General features: G+C 37.6%; 2 protein-coding genes across 13 annotated transcripts in view; both read left to right on the top strand.

The window, feature by feature from the left end:
• Window positions 1–4,920: 4,920 nt before the first annotated feature.
• On the top strand, window positions 4,921–9,038 carry fem1a (fem-1 homolog a). Its single transcript, XM_038270815.1, has one exon. It carries the CDS (start codon window positions 5,106–5,108, stop codon window positions 6,957–6,959), a length of 1,854 nt encoding a protein of 617 aa, XP_038126743.1. The 5' UTR covers window positions 4,921–5,105; the 3' UTR covers window positions 6,960–9,038.
• Window positions 9,039–15,320: 6,282 nt separating this feature from the next.
• The window catches only part of LOC119773645 (receptor-type tyrosine-protein phosphatase S-like), a 116,735-nt gene continuing 113,539 nt past the window's right edge, over window positions 15,321–18,516 (top strand). For 9 of the 12 annotated variants that reach the window (XM_038270802.1, XM_038270749.1, XM_038270773.1 and 6 more), the window contains exon 1: window positions 15,321–15,619. The gene's annotated coding sequence lies outside the window, so the exon portion shown is untranslated. The remainder of the gene's footprint in view (window positions 15,620–18,516) is intronic. The other 3 variants (XM_038270796.1, XM_038270787.1, XM_038270779.1) reach the window with 1 other exon arrangement.

Here is an 18,516-nt window from a genome sequence, read left to right as displayed (position 1 = left end):
TGTCTTCGGAGGATTCTCTTTTAGTCATTTCTGTGGACCAATAAAAGGCAATAACAATGGTTGAAAGCCTGCTTTGTTCCAACAAAAGCTTCCTGTATTCGCAAACAGCTCAGAGGCTGCATCCTTTGAGACGTACAAAAGCTGGGTGTCATGCGTGGAGCATTTTTGTGGTTATCTGCAAACAATATTGTCTCTGAGAGCACTCAAAATCCCTGTTTAATTTTAAATTCACACATCCGATTCAAGCATTTCTCCAGTGAGTTTTAAATAGATGATAAGGGTGGCAATCTAGAGCATCCTAGTTCTACAATAACTGATCTTTGTAGACTGATGTCCTCATCATTAGAGTTCATATACAGAAATCAATTCTTTTCCCACACAACATGTGTATACTGGATAAAATGTGCAGAGCAATAAGGAGAATCATCCTAATGTGGGTGTTATACGTCCTCTGCTGGTGAAGGAGTAAAGTGACATTCTGAGAGCTCTGCAATATTGATAAGTAATAAAGACATTTTATTTGCCTTGCTCGATGTTAATGGACATTGGGACACTTTAAACCCCAAAAGACACTACAACCCTGGGAAAGAGAGAAAAGAAATCACATTAAGAAAAAGGGAATTTCAGAGTACAATCAGGCTTGTGCCCCAGAGGGTGATGTTTCACCAACTCTATTAACTTCTGAAGTACAGGCATAAGTCTCAAGAAGCACCCATTCAGGACAGCTTAATTTCTCACAGATCTCGCAAGCAAAGGGATAAAACTGGAAAAAATAATCATTATTTTTGTCTCTGTAGTTCACAGTTTTTGTGATGCAAAATACAACTGAGATCTTAAACTCAAACATCCTGCTGAAAACGACTCGAAGGGTTTTTGTCTAATTAATCAGACACAGGCATGTTTTTGTTTCTGAGTTTTTGTTGTGAAACCTACAATTAGAAGCTAACAAAGCACCAGTGAGAAAGTCATGGATATGAATAGGATTTGCATGTTCATTCAGTTCATATGAGGCACACATCGTCTGTGTTTCATGGTGTGTGGACTGTAATCCATTTACACAGTCACGTCATGGGGACCTATGTCCTTATGGGGACCAAAAACGTGGTCTCCATACGGTAAAGTTCTCTTCTTTGAGCTGTGGTTAGGTTTAGGACTAAGGTGTGAATCCAGTTCAGACTAGGATTAGGTATATTTTGGCAATGGTAAGGGTTTGGGCAAGGTCATATAAAATGAATGTAAGTCAATGTAATATCCCCATAAGTCATGAAAGCATGTGTGCATGCATGGTTGTTTGTCCTTCCTGTTTCTGTCTGCTTTTAAGCTCAGTCCTAATGGATGGCAACTAGTGTTGCACCGATACCGATACCAGTATCGGACGGGGCCCCGATACTGCCCTAAAATGGTGGTATCGGTATCGGCGAGTACCAACAAATAGGGCACCGATAACATTTTGAGAGCCATAACTTTATTCAACTATTGTCACCCACTCCTGGTAGGCAATACAAAGTTCTACTGGATTCACTTTGTATTAGATTTTTTCCTGCTGCACAAAGGTAGGCAGCAGCTTGACAAAGCCATGATGGCAATTATTTTACATTATTATGGTATCGGTATCGGCCGATACTGCACAGCCAGGTATAGGGTATCGGTATCGGGGCCAAAAAATGGCATCGGCGCAACACTAATGGCAACCCCTCCAGCTCTCAGCCAAAGACTGCAGGGGACAAGCTACACAAAATAAATGGCATAAATAAACAAACTTTAAACAACTAAATCAATAAATATATATGATGTTCTTGTAGAGGATTATTTGGTATTAGACTAACACAAAGGAGTTTGGATATCATACTTAATTTCTTCCTTTTTGGAATAATGTGACAAACAGAAAACATGATTTCCTTTAGGTTTTGTTCTTCCTCTCTCTCTCTAACATGCACGCAGTGAGCATGACTGCTGACAGATTTTGCCAGCTAAGCTTTAGATCTCTGCAGCTCCTCCAGAGTTACCATGGGCCACTGGCCTACTTTGAAATACAATGCTCCTTCTTAATACATGCACCAAACCGATGCTGTGATGAAGTGCTATATTAAGTATTAATGAAAATGATCCCGATCCATAGAAAATCCACAGACTGTTAATCTTTATCACCATTTTCACTAATACTTATTAGGAATTATGAGATGAAACCACTAATAATGACATACCTCGACGATTGCCCAGCAGTTTGGTCAAACGCCACTGAGGAATATATGAATAAACTTCAACTTATACAGAAAAGAGCTGCTCGTGTAGCACTCAGGTGCAGCTACAGGAGAAATATAATATTAATGCACAAAGATCTTAATTGGTTGTTGGTCGAAGACAGATTGTTGTATTCATTAATTTTTCATAAGAAATATTTCTAATTCAAAATGTCCTTCTGTTTTGTTCAAGCATCTTTCTTTCAGTATAGAAAATCACCAATACAGTACTAGACATGCAACTAAAGGTAATTTCACTTTACCCATAGTGAGAACAAATGCCATAAAAAATACTGTTGTGTTTAGAGGTATGAAAGAGTGGAATAATCTGCCAAAACATAACCTGCTTGCTAATAATGTCAATACATTTAAATTATATGTAAAACAGCATCTATCAAAATAATATAATTGAATGTTATATTTATTTATATTTGTGTGCGAATATGTATGTATATGTGTTGGTATGTTTACAGGTGTAAGTGTAGAATGTGTTTTTATATTTGTGTATATTTTATGCCCGCATGAGGGCACAAATGTATGTTGATATGTGTATATATTGTATATGTGTTTGTGTATTTTCTTTCCCTTTCATTTTTAATGTATATATTTTTAAGGACCCCAGGAAGAATAGCTGCAGCATAGCTGTAGCTAATGGGAATCTTTCCAATAAAAACTCAAAACTCAAACAAGGATAACCTGGTCAAGCACAGTGTGTAACCTATCTCATATTACCTCTCTTAATTGAGAGCTGAGGTTTCTTCCTATGCTTTGCACTTTTACTCTGTTTTTTCTGCTTTTACTTTCCCTCCCCTCTCTATCATTATTTTTCCTATTTATATTTTTAGCTATAAAATGTTTTCTTAAATATTACATGTTTTCATCATATCAAGCATGCTCCTAGCTGAGATGTAATATTCCAAAAGAACATTATTAGCTGCTCCAACATTGTGTAGCACATCACACCATAGTATGTTTTGCTCATGAATGGAAGTATGCAGTGTAGTTTTTTTATTTCTATTTTTATTGCAGCTTAATAAAACACATTAGTCAATGTGTGGCTATAATTAAATACCAAAGTATCACATAAGATATTAAATTTCGAAGGGTCCAAAATTAAATATTAAAATGAGTCTGGAAGCAAAATAAATTGGGTTTTATTACGGAAAGCCAATTATTGCTCTTATCAGTATCATATAAAAAATGTCCTAATTGTGTGCATTTCATTATTGCTACACAAAAGAAAGACAAAAATACATAAAAGCATCAATAAACCTTTAACCTTAAGTTTGATTTGGTCTGGATGTTTCAAAAGTCGCTAAACGCTTCTGTCATGATGTTACTAATGCTTGAAGTTATTTTGATAAAATACCTGAAAAAAATGCCAAAGTAGTCAGAGTGCTCTCCAGCTCAAATGAGCATAGAGTTACATCAGAACCCCTCCCACACATATTGCTGGGCAGCTGGCTAAAAGAGGACTGCTGCATGTTTTTCTTTTTTTGTTATCCGTTTTGAAATATATGTATATATCAAAATGTCTCTAAACTTATTTTGATATTTTTGTATTCATTTAAAATATTGTTTGTTCAAAAACACATTATGCTCTACCAGTCAGACATTTTAAGTCACCTAATTTTTTCATTTATTTAGTTTAAGTTCTTAAAGGTCATTAAATTATTTGAAATTTAATAAATGTAAGTGCTGAACTACATAGGTAAAAACAATGGTAAGGTCACCTAATACTAAAAAGAAAATCTAGATTTCAAAATTATACAAACCGTAGAGTAAACAAGACCTTAAACTAAAAAGAAAAAGGGCAAAAAAATACAAAAATAGATGTTTCTAAAACTTTCAAATTGTACTGTCAATGAAATCTTTAATGCATTTTCTACATTCTTTAAAATGTAAAAATTTCTTTTGGATATTTTCCCTTTTTTAAGGTCAACTATGTTCAAGCTTTTGTGTTATTGTTAAAGGGCAATTCCTGCAGGGTTGGTAACCATTTTTAGATGTTAGCTGTTCGCTTACATCTCAGTCTAGTAGAAAAAGGCTTTATTATCATGACTAAAATGTATATCAGGAAGGACTGTTAGGGGCTCTGCAGTGAAATGGATTGGAGCACAGATCTGAATGTATGTGCACAGTTTTAATTCATCTCTATCATATTATATTATATTATATTATAGTATAGTATATTATATTATATTATATTATAATATAATATAATATAATATAATATAATATAATATAATATAATATAATATAATATATTATATTATATTATATTATATTATATTATATTATATTATATTATATTATATTATATTATATTATATTATATTATATTATATTATAATATATTATATTATATTATATTATATTATATTAAATAAGAAAAATTCGAAAACAATACTGTTTTTTTTTTTTTGCAGGCCTAATTATTTAATATTATTACTATAAAAACTTATTTGTTTTGTGAGTTTGTCACCAGCTGACTGTCAGATGGAGACAAAGCTCATTGCTGGTTCCAACAACCATAACAAAGAAGGCCGTCAGCTGTTGTTAATTTCACTCCCTGCTTCATGGGAAATGCAGTTTAGACATATAGCAAGCGCACTAGCCAGCGCTACTTATTATGTAGCTAAAAACTACATTACCCAGAATTCTGAGGTCCCCCAGTAAACAGAGACCTGTCAAAGAGCACGAACGCCATCTTGACAGAGACCTCAAAATGGCAGAAAGATGTGTCAGAAACTGGGTCCAAATTAAGAATACGGAACTCTGCCACTTCAAACCAGTTTCGTCACTTCTTCAATAAGTACATGAGCATGGAGTTGGTGAGCGGTGCTGTAGCCCAGAACCTATAAAATGGATATAACCGTGGCGGTTTTTAACGCGGCCAGAGATGGTAAGCTGAAACTTATCCAGAAGTTGCTGAGCAACAAAACTCCTGAGGAGCTGGAGGCTTTGGCGGAGGAGAAAACCCAGGGAAGCACCATGCTGCTCATAGCCTCCCGATACGGACACTTAGAGGTGGTAGACTACCTGCTCGAACATTGTAAAGCTAATGTTGAAATCGGAGGTTCGGTTAACTTTGACGGGGAGACTATCGAGGGAGCGCCGCCGCTGTGGGCAGCTTCGGCAGCGGGTCACCTCCCTGTGGTGAAGACGCTCCTGAAACACGGAGCTTCGGTGAACAACGCCACGCTTACAAATTCCACCCCGCTCAGAGCCGCTTGCTTCGACGGCCACCTAGAGATAGTCCGCTATCTAGTGGAGCACAGCGCCGACATGGAGGTCGCGAACCGCCACGGCCATACCTGCCTCATGATCTCCTGCTACAAGGGCCACAAAGAGATAGCGAAGTTTCTGCTGGACCGCGGAGCTGACGTGAACCGTAAGAGCGTAAAGGGAAACACGGCTCTTCATGACTGCGCTGAATCTGGGAGTCTGGACATAATGAAGATGCTGCTGAAGTGCAACGCCCGCATGGAGAGGGATGGATATGGGATGACCCCCCTCCTGGCTGCCAGTGTCACCGGTCACACTAACATTGTGGAGTATCTGGCTCACCAGCCTCGCACTTCCAGAGAGGAGCGCATTGATGCTCTGGAGCTGTTGGGGGCGACGTTTGTGGACAAAAAGCGTGATCTATTAGGAGCCATGAGATACTGGAGGAGAGCAATGGAGCTGAGGCAGACTGGTGATAAAGAAGGCTCCCTCTCCAAGCCTCCGCCTGGTCCCCCCATCCCTGCTTATGGCTGTGCGCAGGAGGTGAGCACTGCAGAGGAGCTGGAGGCTTTAATCACAGATCCTGATGAAATGAGGATGCAGGCCTTGCTGGTTCGTGAGCGCATCCTTGGGCCATCCCACCCAGATACATCTTATTACATTCGGTACAGAGGAGCTGTGTACGCCGACTCTGGCAACTTTGAGCGTTGCATCAGTCTGTGGAAGTATGCTTTAGACATGCAGCAAAGCAACTTGGACCCCCTCAGCCCAATGACCGCCTCCAGTTTCCTGTCCTTTGCAGAACTTTTCTCCTTTGTTCTTCAGGACAGGGCTAAAGGCACCCTGTCGACTCGTATTACCTTTCAGGATCTGATGACTGTGCTTGGGAAAAGTGTGAGGGAAGTTGAAAGGGCTGTGGCACAGAGAGAGAACCCCCCAGAAGCCCCTCAATTCAATAAAGCGCTCTCCATCATCCTCCACCTCATCTTTTTACTAGAAAAGCTGGACTGCAGCCCCGAGCAGGAGCACCAAAAGAAGCACACGGTCTACCGGCTGCTCAAGCTCAACCCCAGAGGTTGGAACGGATTCACTCCACTCCACATGGCCGTGGACAAAGAAACCACATCTGTGGGCCGCTACCCAGTGGGCCGTTTCCCCTCCTATGCGGTGGCCGCATTGCTCCTAGAGTGCGGCGCAGATGTCGATTCGCGGGACTGCGACAATAACACCCCGCTGCACATTGCCGCCAACAATGGCTGTCCAGAGATCATGGCTCTGCTTGTGAAGGCGGGGGCCCATTTTGACGCGACGAACGCTCGGAGGAAAACCGCCTATGAGCTGTTGGACGAGCACAGCAGTGGCCACCCTGCACTCTACCCGCTGAACTACATCACCCTTCAGTGCCTGGCAGCTCGTGCGATCGAAAAGCACAGGCTGCCCTACAGGGGACTGATCTCTGAGGAGATGGAGGCTTTCATTGAGCTCCACTGACTTCCCCTTTAACAAAACCCTCTGCTGATTATCATCTCCACCTCTGGTTCTAACAAGCGTGTCAGACCAAAGCATAGCAATAAACCTACATCACCTGGAAGTATTCTGCTTCAGATCTGGATTTGATTTTAATGTGATTCATAAAAGAAAAAATATATTAAGCTGATAACATTTCTTGTAGGGCTGCAGACTTTGGTCACACATGTAATGACTTTAAACTTAAGACTTGACCTGGACTTAGAACTCAGTGCTAGTAACTTCTCACTGGACTTCGACTGGAGCATTTTGGCCTCAAAAAAGTTAACTTTTTACAGAAAACATCTAGTTTTGTAAAAGTTTGTCCCTCATAATCATTCTAATATTAACCAATGTTAGCTTTTATTAGTTTCTGATATTATAGTCATTTTCCAGACTCTAAAACATGTAATTTTGTTGCACAAGAGAATCTTAAAGAGCTGCTGTGATCAAAATGACACCCAGAATTTTATTATTAGAGCTAGCATATGTCTATGTTGGCTTGAGAACAAAAAAATGCCAAACATGAAGAATATAAAGATATTTTTTCTTATTTTTTTAGTTTGAAAAAATTTAAAGATATTCCGAAAAGTTCTGAATTCAAAGTGACATAAGAATTCAGTCTAAGCTTCATTATTAGAAATTTGTAATATTCAGTTTTTATAATTTGGTCAAAACATACAGTGTCACTTTAACATTAGCCTTACAAAAAACATGCTTTCTTTATCCGGTGTTTCAAAAAGCAATCGCTAGAAAACAGTTTTTAAGTCCAGGGATAACATTCCTTTTGTTGTTTGTAAAAACCGAGTAGCACCACTGGTTATTGAAGACTTTACTGGCAAATAAATACCCAATTAGGTATTACTAATATGGTTTGTAAACTAGCCTAAAAAAACAAAGCTTAGGACTTGGAACTTGACTCAATCCTTTCATATCTTGACTCTGGGCGAAACTTTTGACTTTACTTGGGACTTGAAAACTTTTGACTAGTTAAAATGAGAAGCATCACGCTATGTTCAGGCTTTTTGGAAATACGAGCTTCAGCAATTAAAATATTCGATCAAAGTATTGAGGTAAAATGCATGAAAATGTAGTTTGGTTAATAGTTCAATTCTTGTTTTGTTCATCTTTTTATTAAAACAAAATCAGTTCTCATTCTAGAAAGTTTTTATTCTTAAGTCTGTTTAATATTGGGAAGAGGTTCAGATTCCTGTGCCAAACACTGTTACTGACTTTGATCTGATTTAAAGCAAAAAAATGTTTAGCAATCACATCTAAGGAAGAGTAATAAAAGAAATAGACTTAACAGTATCGGAGGACTAGTAACTTTGGTGTCTTAAGACTGTGATACTCCTTGTCAGCCTGTAGAACAATTATTTATACGGAGATAATGTTTTTGATTGAAACACGCTGCAACAAACTGTTGGTGTGTCTAACCAACGCAATCTGTTTTATTCCAATTAGAAGTATTTTTTTTTTTCTGGAATAGCACATACTTATCCTATAGAGTAAGAGACAATTGACTTAGGCTTATGCATTCTCAGTAAATTGCCATCTTCTGAGTTTATAAACTATTAACTAAGAATGCCTTCTTAGTTTTCCCATCCTTTCATAGCAAATTGTTTAATACTCAGAAGCCTGAAGTATATCTACATCCATTTTCTTTCTGTAATTGCATCGCAAGCTAATGTGTTCGGCTGAATGTCAATAAGACCGCTTCAGACTGTTATTAGGGATTAAAACTGACAATTTGTGTGTCTAGGAAAGAGTCCTAATTTTTTTCCCTTTAAGCTCAAAAGAAGATCAAAGACATGAAACAGATGGCTCCTTCAGCCATTATTGCATCTTAGTCTTACAACCACAAGACTTACATTTTTTGATCTTGTATTTATTCCAGATGTACTGAAACTGAATGCACACCCAGCGGCTCTATAAATCCTGGAGTCGTTACAGTCAGACTCTGAGCTGACGCTGCCTTTCTTACTGAACATATTGATTTACCCGATGGTTGCTTAAGAGCTGAAGTGTTTTGGAGAGGCCTGAATAAAATTCAGAATCAAAAGATATGTGTTTCTGTGTTGTTTTCAGCCTACTTGGAAAATATATATTTAGTATTTTATTCTATTTTTAGTAGGATATTATAGGATTCACAGGAATTGCAATGAAATGGTTGCACTCGATTATTTGTTGTGACAAAGAAAAATTTCAGGTCCAGCTCAAAGGTAGTGATATATAATTAAACTAATTCCAACTTGATACAGTTGAAACCACTGCCATCCAGTTATAATCCCCTTTTTTGGTTAGAATCACATACGTCATTTGAATCTAATATTTAATACAACAAAGTCAGTTTATCATATGATGCCAGATGCTAAAAAGTTAACCATGATGTATGTTTATTTTAATTTGTCTCCATCCCATTGGAGTGTATGTTACTAAACAATGAGCTGTGACCTCACATTTCAGCTTTCCTTTTCCAGGCTTTACACAACTCACTTTAAACCTGAGAATCTTGGAATAAAGCATAACAGAAACTTGATCTTTCTCCTGGACTCCCAGAGTATAAATAGACGGCAATCAACGTCACTGCTGCTGGGCAGTGGTGGAGCCAGGGTACCCATCTTGCTAATTTTAGGGGTCTTTCGTCCCTAGCTTCAGCTCTGAAAATGGGAATAATGTAATGCAATACTAGTCACAGGGTGAGTGGCAGAGCGATCACAGCTAACAACAGATCACTTTAGCCTTGAAGGAAGCAGATACAGCAATGGGAAAATACTGCTGAATGCTCAACCTCTGATTTTATAGTTGCAAATGTAGTTTTACTGGGGCAGGTATTTTGTTCACCGAGTTAGTCATTTCTAGGTGGTAAGCAGCTCTTAAAGCAACTTATAGAAAGTGTTATTAAAGCTGAAACTGAATGTCGTTTTATTTCAGAAGTAATCTAGCAGTCTTGACCTTCAGGGTTCAGAGACACTCTGCAATTTGCTTTATATGTTTCCAGGAATTAAAAAAAAGAAAATCTTAGTGGGCAATCTTTGAATTTTTGAATTATGTTATGTTGAATATTATGTTGAATATTCCGTTCTCTAAAGGATAAAAATCTTTAGCTATATAAGTGGCCATTTGCAGCAATTATTGTTAAAGACATCCTTTTATATTTTTATTTTCATCACTTTATTTGGACATTTTCAATCTTGACATGTAATCCTTAAATTGAGCATAACCTCTTAAGGTATTTCATTGCTAAATTACCATCCAATTGTTTTATGTAATTCTTATTGGCAGGAATAGTGATCCTGGTGCTTAGAAGCCAAACAGCCTTTTTACCAATCGAACAAATCAGAAACAAACCTGACTGTTAAAGTCAGGTTTGTTGTAAAATTTGTTGCTCATGCTTCATTAAAGTTTAAACGCTTTTAATATATGATTTTATATAAAAATAGAATTTTAAAAACTGGCAAAAAAAATACTATTTGAATAACATATATTTTGTCATTTTTTATTGTTAAATGCGTGGAAACCATGAGGTTTATGTCCTCTCAATAGTGCTTCATAAGAGATGAAAAGGAGACCATTATTAATGCTTTGGCTTTTGTGTTTAAGGTGTAGTATTTTATTTTTTGATGCTGAGAAAATCTCACAGCTTTTGTGTTCTTTTTTCTTCTCCACTTAAAGCTATTATGATAGGAACTGTCCACTAGATGTCAGTAGCAACAAAGAAAGTTAAAGAAACCAGAACCCTTTGTCCCTTGAAACCCTTTGTGAAGGCTGGAGAAAAAGCTGCCTTTAGTCTGAAAGATGATGGCAGTTATCTGATTCCTAGGTCGATTTAGCAAACCTCGTCAATTTCCATGTCAACGGATACAAAGAAAATTGCCTTTAACACACTACTAGGGGGTACATAAAGTGTTGGTAATGTAACTAAATGATGATGATGAATCTTGCTTGGCTGGGGTTGCTGATTCTCATTCTGTTTGCAGAGGGTTGCCAGGGTGTCAGCAGCAAGGAATGAAGCCTCCTTTGAGAAATCTAGTGGTGTCAGAATGACCTCCAGCATCACACTAACAACACCTCAGAATTCGTCCTTGCGGCTAGTAATACTGTCACGCTGTGTGACCTAAATAAGACCTAACCTTAAAACAAAAAGAAAGAAGTCAGGTCTTATATTTTTATAATTTATGCAAAAAAAGATAAGGGTTTTCCTTGACTTATAGCTTCTTCTGCATCTGAAATTTACAAGCCAATTTGATGGAATACAGCGAATGAATTTCGTTTTCCACAACAAAACAAACCTAGATGATGGCTTTAGTTCTAGGATTAAAGATGTAAATATAAGAATTAATTATTAAAAGATACTTAGTTGTGATTAGTGATCATAAATTAAATGTACATTTTATAACATAAAACTGTTTCTGTTTAACACACATTCAAAAAAATGAATTTCAGTTTATTAAGTAAATTGAATCGATCAAAGCTCCATCATGAAGTTTGGAAAAATTTATATAAAGTAGTCCCAAAAGCAATCTTCATTCAATTTTCCTTATTTACTATGTCACATTTAAGGTTAGAAATAGTGTCCTTTTAAATTGTCCTCAAATGTCATTAAGAAGTTGTTTTGTCAGGACACAGTTAAAGATGTTAAGCATATATTTTTATTTAGATTCATGACATGCAATGATTCATTGCAGGTTTTTTATTTGGATTCATTTTGATTGTTATTTCTTAAAAGCGATGAGAGCCAAAAGATAAGAAGCATATGGAATTAAACTCAATTCAGTTTATTTATATAGCACCAATTCACAACACATGTCACCTCAAGGCACTTTACAGTTCAGATCATACAGTCAAATTGAGTCAAAGTTTTCTGTCTAAGGAAATCCAGTTGATTGCATCGACTCAAATGCAATCCCTCATACTAAGCATGCTTGTAGCAACAGTGGAGAGGAAAAACTCTTTTAACAGGAGAAACCTCCAGCAGAACCAGGCTCGGTGTGAGCGGCCATCTGCCGAGGCCGACTGGGGTATAAGGACACAGAAGCAGAAAAACAAAAAGCAGCTGTAAAAGGCGGCCCCGTCCAGGAAACACACAGCCAGGCAGTCAAGCTCCGAGCCAACCCCCAATCCAGAGGAAGATGAGACCACATCCAGCCAGCCACAGCCAAAGAAACAAGACTATACTGAAAAACAATCTCGAACATCTTTAAACAATGATGTTGATGGCAGCAGCACAGCTGATATTTCTCTCCAGGATGTTGTCACAGCCAAACAGGAACAGACGAAGTGAAGCTACTATGAGAAAAAGCAGAGAGAGCATAACGTTAGAGATAAAACTAACAGATTGCTTCATAGAGATATATTTAAGCAGAATAATGAAATAGGGGTCCCTATGTCCTCCAGAAGTCTAAGCCTATAGCAGCATAACTATAGAGATAGCTCAGGATAACCTGAGCCACTCTAACTATATGCTTTATCAAAAAGGAAAGTTTCAAGCCTACCCTTAAAAGTGGACAAGTTATCTGCCTCATGGACCAAAACTGGTAGTTGGTTCCACAGGAGAGGAGCCTGATAACTAAAAGATCTGCCTCCCATTCTACTTTTAGAAATTCTAGGAACCACTAGTAAACCTGCAGATTGAGAGCAAAGTAATCTGTTAGGGACATAAGCAACTATAATATCTTTGATATAATATTAGAAATATTAATATATAATATTAAAATAGTAAATATTAATAATAGTAATAATAAAAATACAATTTAATACACAAATGTAGGCCAACTGAAAAGTCTACAATTGTTTGGTAAAGTACATGCACAAAGAAATGCACAAAGACGTTTTGTTGAGATCCATTTTGTTAGAATAATAATTATGAAGGATCAGCCTTCAGCTGTGCTGGAAGGGTTAAATAGGGTTAAATAAGGTCAGGTCTATTTAATATTTGGAGTCTGCATAGTTAGGTGTGCTATCCTTCATCTCTGGATTATTCCACTGTTAGTCGGGTTTAGATTGGGATGGTTTGTCCATCAGCTGACATACAGTGATACCCTGATCTTCAAACCAATTGATGGTAAATGAAATCAGCATCTCTAAAAGCGTTTTATCAAACATTAAGTGTTTTTTGCTGGCTTGGGGCTGGTTAAAGGACAGTGGATCATTTTAACCCAAAGAAATGGCTTACAAAATTACTGGCTGTGGAAAATTCCCATTTGATGGAAATCAAGACGGGAGACAGATTATACAAGTTACTTTAGCAATCTTACTCTCAGTTGAAATAAGCGCAGTCCGGTCTTTTTCTCATTAGGCCAAGTGAAATACTACCGACATATGGAGCTCACGAAAAGCTCAACACTCAAGAATTGTGGCAATGGTAAAGACTGGATGTCAGTACCGCTGTTGCCTACGTTACCTTTTTTCCACCCTACATACTTGTTTCAGCCATTATTCCTTCAACATTCTTGGCTTCACCATTTTGAGTAATTAGCATCTTTAGAAAATATATTTCTGGCTAACACTGCTGGCCAGGATATTGTCAATGACTGCTGGTTACTGAGATCTCCTCTGAACAACTGTCAGGTCAGTGGCCTTCCACAGTGATCATGTAGAGACATTTAGGGTTTCTTAATTTCTTAAAAACTCAAAAAATAAATATATACTGTATTACTGTTTAACTAAAGAAATTGCAAAAAAGACAAACTTTTTGATGAAATTGTGTTTTACTGACAAGTGTCCATTCAGTGCAATATGCTTCGTAAATATGTTGCAGATATAAAAAAGTAGTTTTGTAGTCTTTGGTCAATTTCTTTAATCTGTGTGTTCAGCAGTTTTTCTCTTCCCAGAAAATTCCTTTTTTTCAAAGCTTGTATCCTTCTTTTGCTTCAGATTCCATACAGCTTCAACATCTAGCTAACGTGTATGTGGGTCAAATATGTATTTCTATTGTCTTAATATGTTTGATGATATTTCAACATATTAAATAGGTTTTTTATAATTATTTTATTTTTCTAACAGAGGTGTACTAAAAGTACCTGAGCTCTCAATGAGATTCCTGCCTCAGTCCTATCTGGTGACTAAATGCAAGCTGGACGTTACGTAACCTTTAATTACCGTAGGTCTCAAATAAGTGTTAAGTAATTCAGTGTGAGAAAAAAAATCTAGGTCCCTTATGGGTGGGTCCCACACTTTACGCAAAGTTCTTATCAATTCATCTCAAAAAGTAAATTCATGGGTACATTATGCAGTCCATGCACAATCCGATTTGTGGCCCATTTTTTTTTAGCATGTTTCTTACTCATAATTCAATCAGACTGTCTTAGAAAACCTAGTAGACAGCATAGTGTTGTTTACTTTGCAACAATCCATTATCCCTTATATGCATGTAGTGACAGTGGAGAGAAAAAAAATCCCTTTTAACAGAAAGAAACCTCCAGTAGAACCAGTATCAGTGTGATCAGGCTGTACTGCCTGACCAACAGGGAGTTTAAGAAGCCAGAGCGGACACGCAACAAGAACACAGTGCAATGATTCAAGAGTACTTGCTGTGTTAGAGAAGGTAACCTGGAAAGTAGAGACCCTGTTATCAAGTGTCAGCTGGGATCAGTGTAACCGTGTCATACACTGTGACACTTAAACCCACCCAAAGATATTACCGGTAGGTCATTTGCCTTCTAAAACTACGCATAGGCTGTTTAAGGCATTATATAACACAACATTTATATATTTTAAATGCAATAATATGACCTCTTTAACATTTGAGGAACTTATTTATTTTTTATTTTTCTGAGTATTGTTATCAAACTAAACAAAAAAATTTCACCTTTTAAATTAAATTATTGAAATAGGTTGCCGATACTTAAAATGTACCTTTTGTTATTGATAATATTATCATTAATTTTATTATTATTCCTATTTCCTGTTGGTTGTATACAGCATTAAATCCGGCCACATGGAATTAAAAGTCTGGCCATACATATCAGCATGGGAGCTAATATTGAAAACTCTGTATTGCTGCCAGCAGATATAATTAAACCAAATATTATGGCAATCTATGAAATACAAGGTGCTTATCTTCAGTGTGACCCATGGGGAACTCAGCAGAGAGAAAAAAAATACCTATAGACCAGACCAAGGTGCTTGAATAGTCCCCTCCATGCGCCAGTCAGGGATCCATGGACAGCCTGGGGGTGCTGAAGGGGATGAGAGCTGGTAATGGGGGTAATAGGGGTGATGGGGGATACGGTTGCTATTGGAGACGGTGGCTGCATCACGTCATGTGTTGGGAGGAAGAGGAGAAGGAGGAGGGGAGAGCTCCTGTATGAGAGAGAAGGAGGAGGAGCAGGGAGGGGGAGGAGAGAGAGAGCCAGAAGAGAGGAGGGCATTGAGAGGGGAGCATTAAGTATCTGAAGCCGCCCGGTCAGCTATGCTCCTCCGACAGATCGGTTGAGAGCGGCATCCCCGTGACCTGCCGCGCTCCGGAGAAGCCCGATCCGCCGGACAGGAGGGAGGAAAGACACCATGCAGCCTCCTCCACAAAGGCAGCGCTTCTACTGAGCGGAGCTGGATTACAGTCACCCTCTCTGTTTGCTCCCCGCTGCCTACCTACCCACATGAATTTTGCAAACTGTCAAGAGAACGGAGCACTTCCTACCAAGGTGAGTAGCGCCCTGCATTGTTTCGACACTTAATATGCGGGGCAGCAATATCCACCCCACCCAGCCTGGTTATTCTGACTTGAGTAGAAATTAAGAAGGCAGACAGATGTCTGACATTCTGTGACATTATTACATTTCCTTTGATAAATGGTCTTCTTTGCATTATTTCCCCTAATCTCTTTAAACCTTGTTCATAGTTTGTTTTAAATATGATGCTCTGGTTGCCAACAGAGTGCTCCCCTGTCACCTTCTCCTCATTGTTGGCTTGGCAGCGTGAGGGGCCAGTGCAGACTGGAGGAGCCTTTGTTCCACAGCCTCTCTCATTTAAAGTGGCTTTTTGATGGCACCTATTTAAAGCCAGGAGAGAGTGACAATTAGTTCTGCTTTTGCCGCTCATTAAAAGCTCCTCAGTGGATGATTATCTACCTGGAGAAAATTTAAAACAACAGAGAAAACACCTCATAATTCATTTTAAAGAAGTCTGCAAATTTTTGCTATGTTTTATTCATATTTCACTGCAAACTTAAAATCCCATTATGGTAATGTCATTTTGAACTCTTCTTCAGGAGGCAATCATAGACACATTATAAATGCATATGGGCCATTAAACTAATATTGTATGTGGAAGGCACCAGGTGGTGAAGCGGGTGGACTTATTTGGAAGGACTGTTTCCGAGACAATAGAGCGGTTGCTGCATCTGCTGCTCTAAAGCAATGCTCAAACTAAACCCATTTCCATACATGGCCAGTGTTTCCAACCTCCTTGAGTGTTTACAAGGATTTGTTTTTTTTAACAGAGCCACTCAAGCAAGCAAAGCACAATGTAATTTAATGATACATCTATTGGAGCTGACACATTTTTTCTGAGGGCTGCTTTTTGTTTGGAGGGGTTTAATTGGGTAAATGTTGTATGCTTTTTCTTTCCTTTTTTTGGTGCTTCTGCTGTAAGGCCTTCTGTAAAATAAAAAAATGCACTGTTGTAGGTCTACGTCTTCATTTACAGATGGACACCCCCCCCAACCCCAGGCACACTGTGTTTGCTTGTTACTGTTCCACACCATTTCCACATCACTAATTATTTTAATCAGTCATTTTTACGCATGGATTCCTATCTTTGGCATAAGCTGCTTTTATTTCTAACCTCTTACCTTCACTCTTTTCAATAAAAGAATAAAGGTGCCTCACTGTTAGAAGACAGTGCAAGATCTTATCACTTAAATAATTCTGAAAGACAGAAGTTACAGTGAAGCAGAATAATTGGCTGTCATTTTCAGAGGGATCAAATATTTATGCCCAAGAGTCTGGACGTATTTAGTTCTGCCTTAAATCCAGATTAAAACTTTCAGGTGCAGTGTCTTTTGGTATGATTGCACGGTTTGTCATTAATATACACATTTAAAAATAACTACAAAATACCAGCCTATGTCCTCAGTGGGTTTCTGTCTTATCTGCACTGTAGAGTACCTCTGTTTCACATAAAAGACTTGATAAAAGTCTTATATCCAGCCAATTTGTGTGTTTCTCATCTCTTGTCACCAATTCCTTCCATCTTTGTTTTTGTCTAAATCTCTTGGAAGCTCTTAGTTGTTTTGCTCTGCACCAGTCAGCTGGCAAGAAAGACAACAACAACTTTGATGCTCCGAGCCTAGCCACCTGTATTACAAGCAGACAGACACTTTGTTGTTGTCTTGGCATAGATATTAATTGACCTTTTCAAAACCATCCATGCAGGAATGTTTTGGCTTCTCTGCTTCTTGTCTTGTTGATTCAATGCTTACTTGAAAATCACTTGCATCCAGAATGCAGAATAGCTTCTGGGGAAAGAATAATGAGTGTGTTTTAGCAAAAGCGATACATGTTTTAGGTAAAGATATTCGTGCATTTATATTATTTGAATTGCCGTTTAAAAGTGCAAATTCTCGTTCTTAGTTGTTTAGTCATATACCTGTTTCAGCTAGCCTCAGTATATTATCTTGAGGGTACATAATACAATTTCAGAATATTACAGTATGTACGCAAAATTGCAATGAACTCCTTTACTCTAAAAAATATTACATATCATCTGCAATATAAGATAATATAGAATAATATAGCTATTATTAAAGGTATAGAATTAACCAAACTAATTCATATTAAATTGAATAATGTTAAATTATTTTTTTAAATACTTCATCCAGAGGATATAATTCCTTTGTTTCACATACTGCACTTTATAACAAAGTATTTTTTTTATGACAAGGCATGCACAATATAACATCTATATCATTATCATTCACTGTTGGTCATTTATCTGCTTTGCTACAAAAAATAAAACCTGGTCAATATTGATAACCAATATATTTTTTTCTTATCTTGTTGCCATTTGTGTTTCTGAAGGGTGTTGCTAATGTAGAATTTGTTGTCAGTTGTGTGATTGTTCATTCATTGTTAAGAAAATATATATGATGTAAATCAGTAAATATTGTTTATATACCATAACACCAATAACTACGGTATTTTTTTCTTGTAAGCTTGAGAAAAGTGTAATAGCCTGTTTTTCAGCCAGCTGACAAGTAGTGTGCAGCAGCAGCTGGGGGAGAGATAGCTTTCTGCTATTCTATGTGTTGTCCAGCCAGTGAAAACTCTAATCATGTCAGCACATTCTCTGGCATCTCTTTAAAAAATGCTTTCAGCTGTAAAAGAGAGGTCTTAAATGTGGGAGATGTGAGCATAGGTTTTGCAATACTGTGGTGAAAATTTTGTGACCCAAATCATAAAACAATTCATGCAAAAAAAATAGCATCTGTGGTACCTTTTTACAAGTGTCGAAAGTTTACATTCAGAACTGATAACCTTGGAGTTGTTCTTGATGTAATTTGTTGGATATTTTCAAGTGGAAATTAGTTCTTAAACCCTGT

The sequence above is a fragment of the Cyprinodon tularosa genome, unplaced genomic scaffold (assembly GCF_016077235.1).
Source record: "Cyprinodon tularosa strain WSP-4 unplaced genomic scaffold, ASM1607723v1 ctg12, whole genome shotgun sequence".
NCBI lineage: Eukaryota > Metazoa > Chordata > Actinopteri > Cyprinodontiformes > Cyprinodontidae > Cyprinodon > Cyprinodon tularosa.
This window is presented reverse-complemented; position numbering and strand designations above follow the sequence as displayed.

What these genes read in the sequence shown, in the direction of transcription:
- fem1a (XM_038270815.1), top strand. Translation starts at nt 5,106, where the DNA reads ATGGATATAACCGTGGCGGTTTTTAACGCGGCCAGAGATGGTAAGCTG.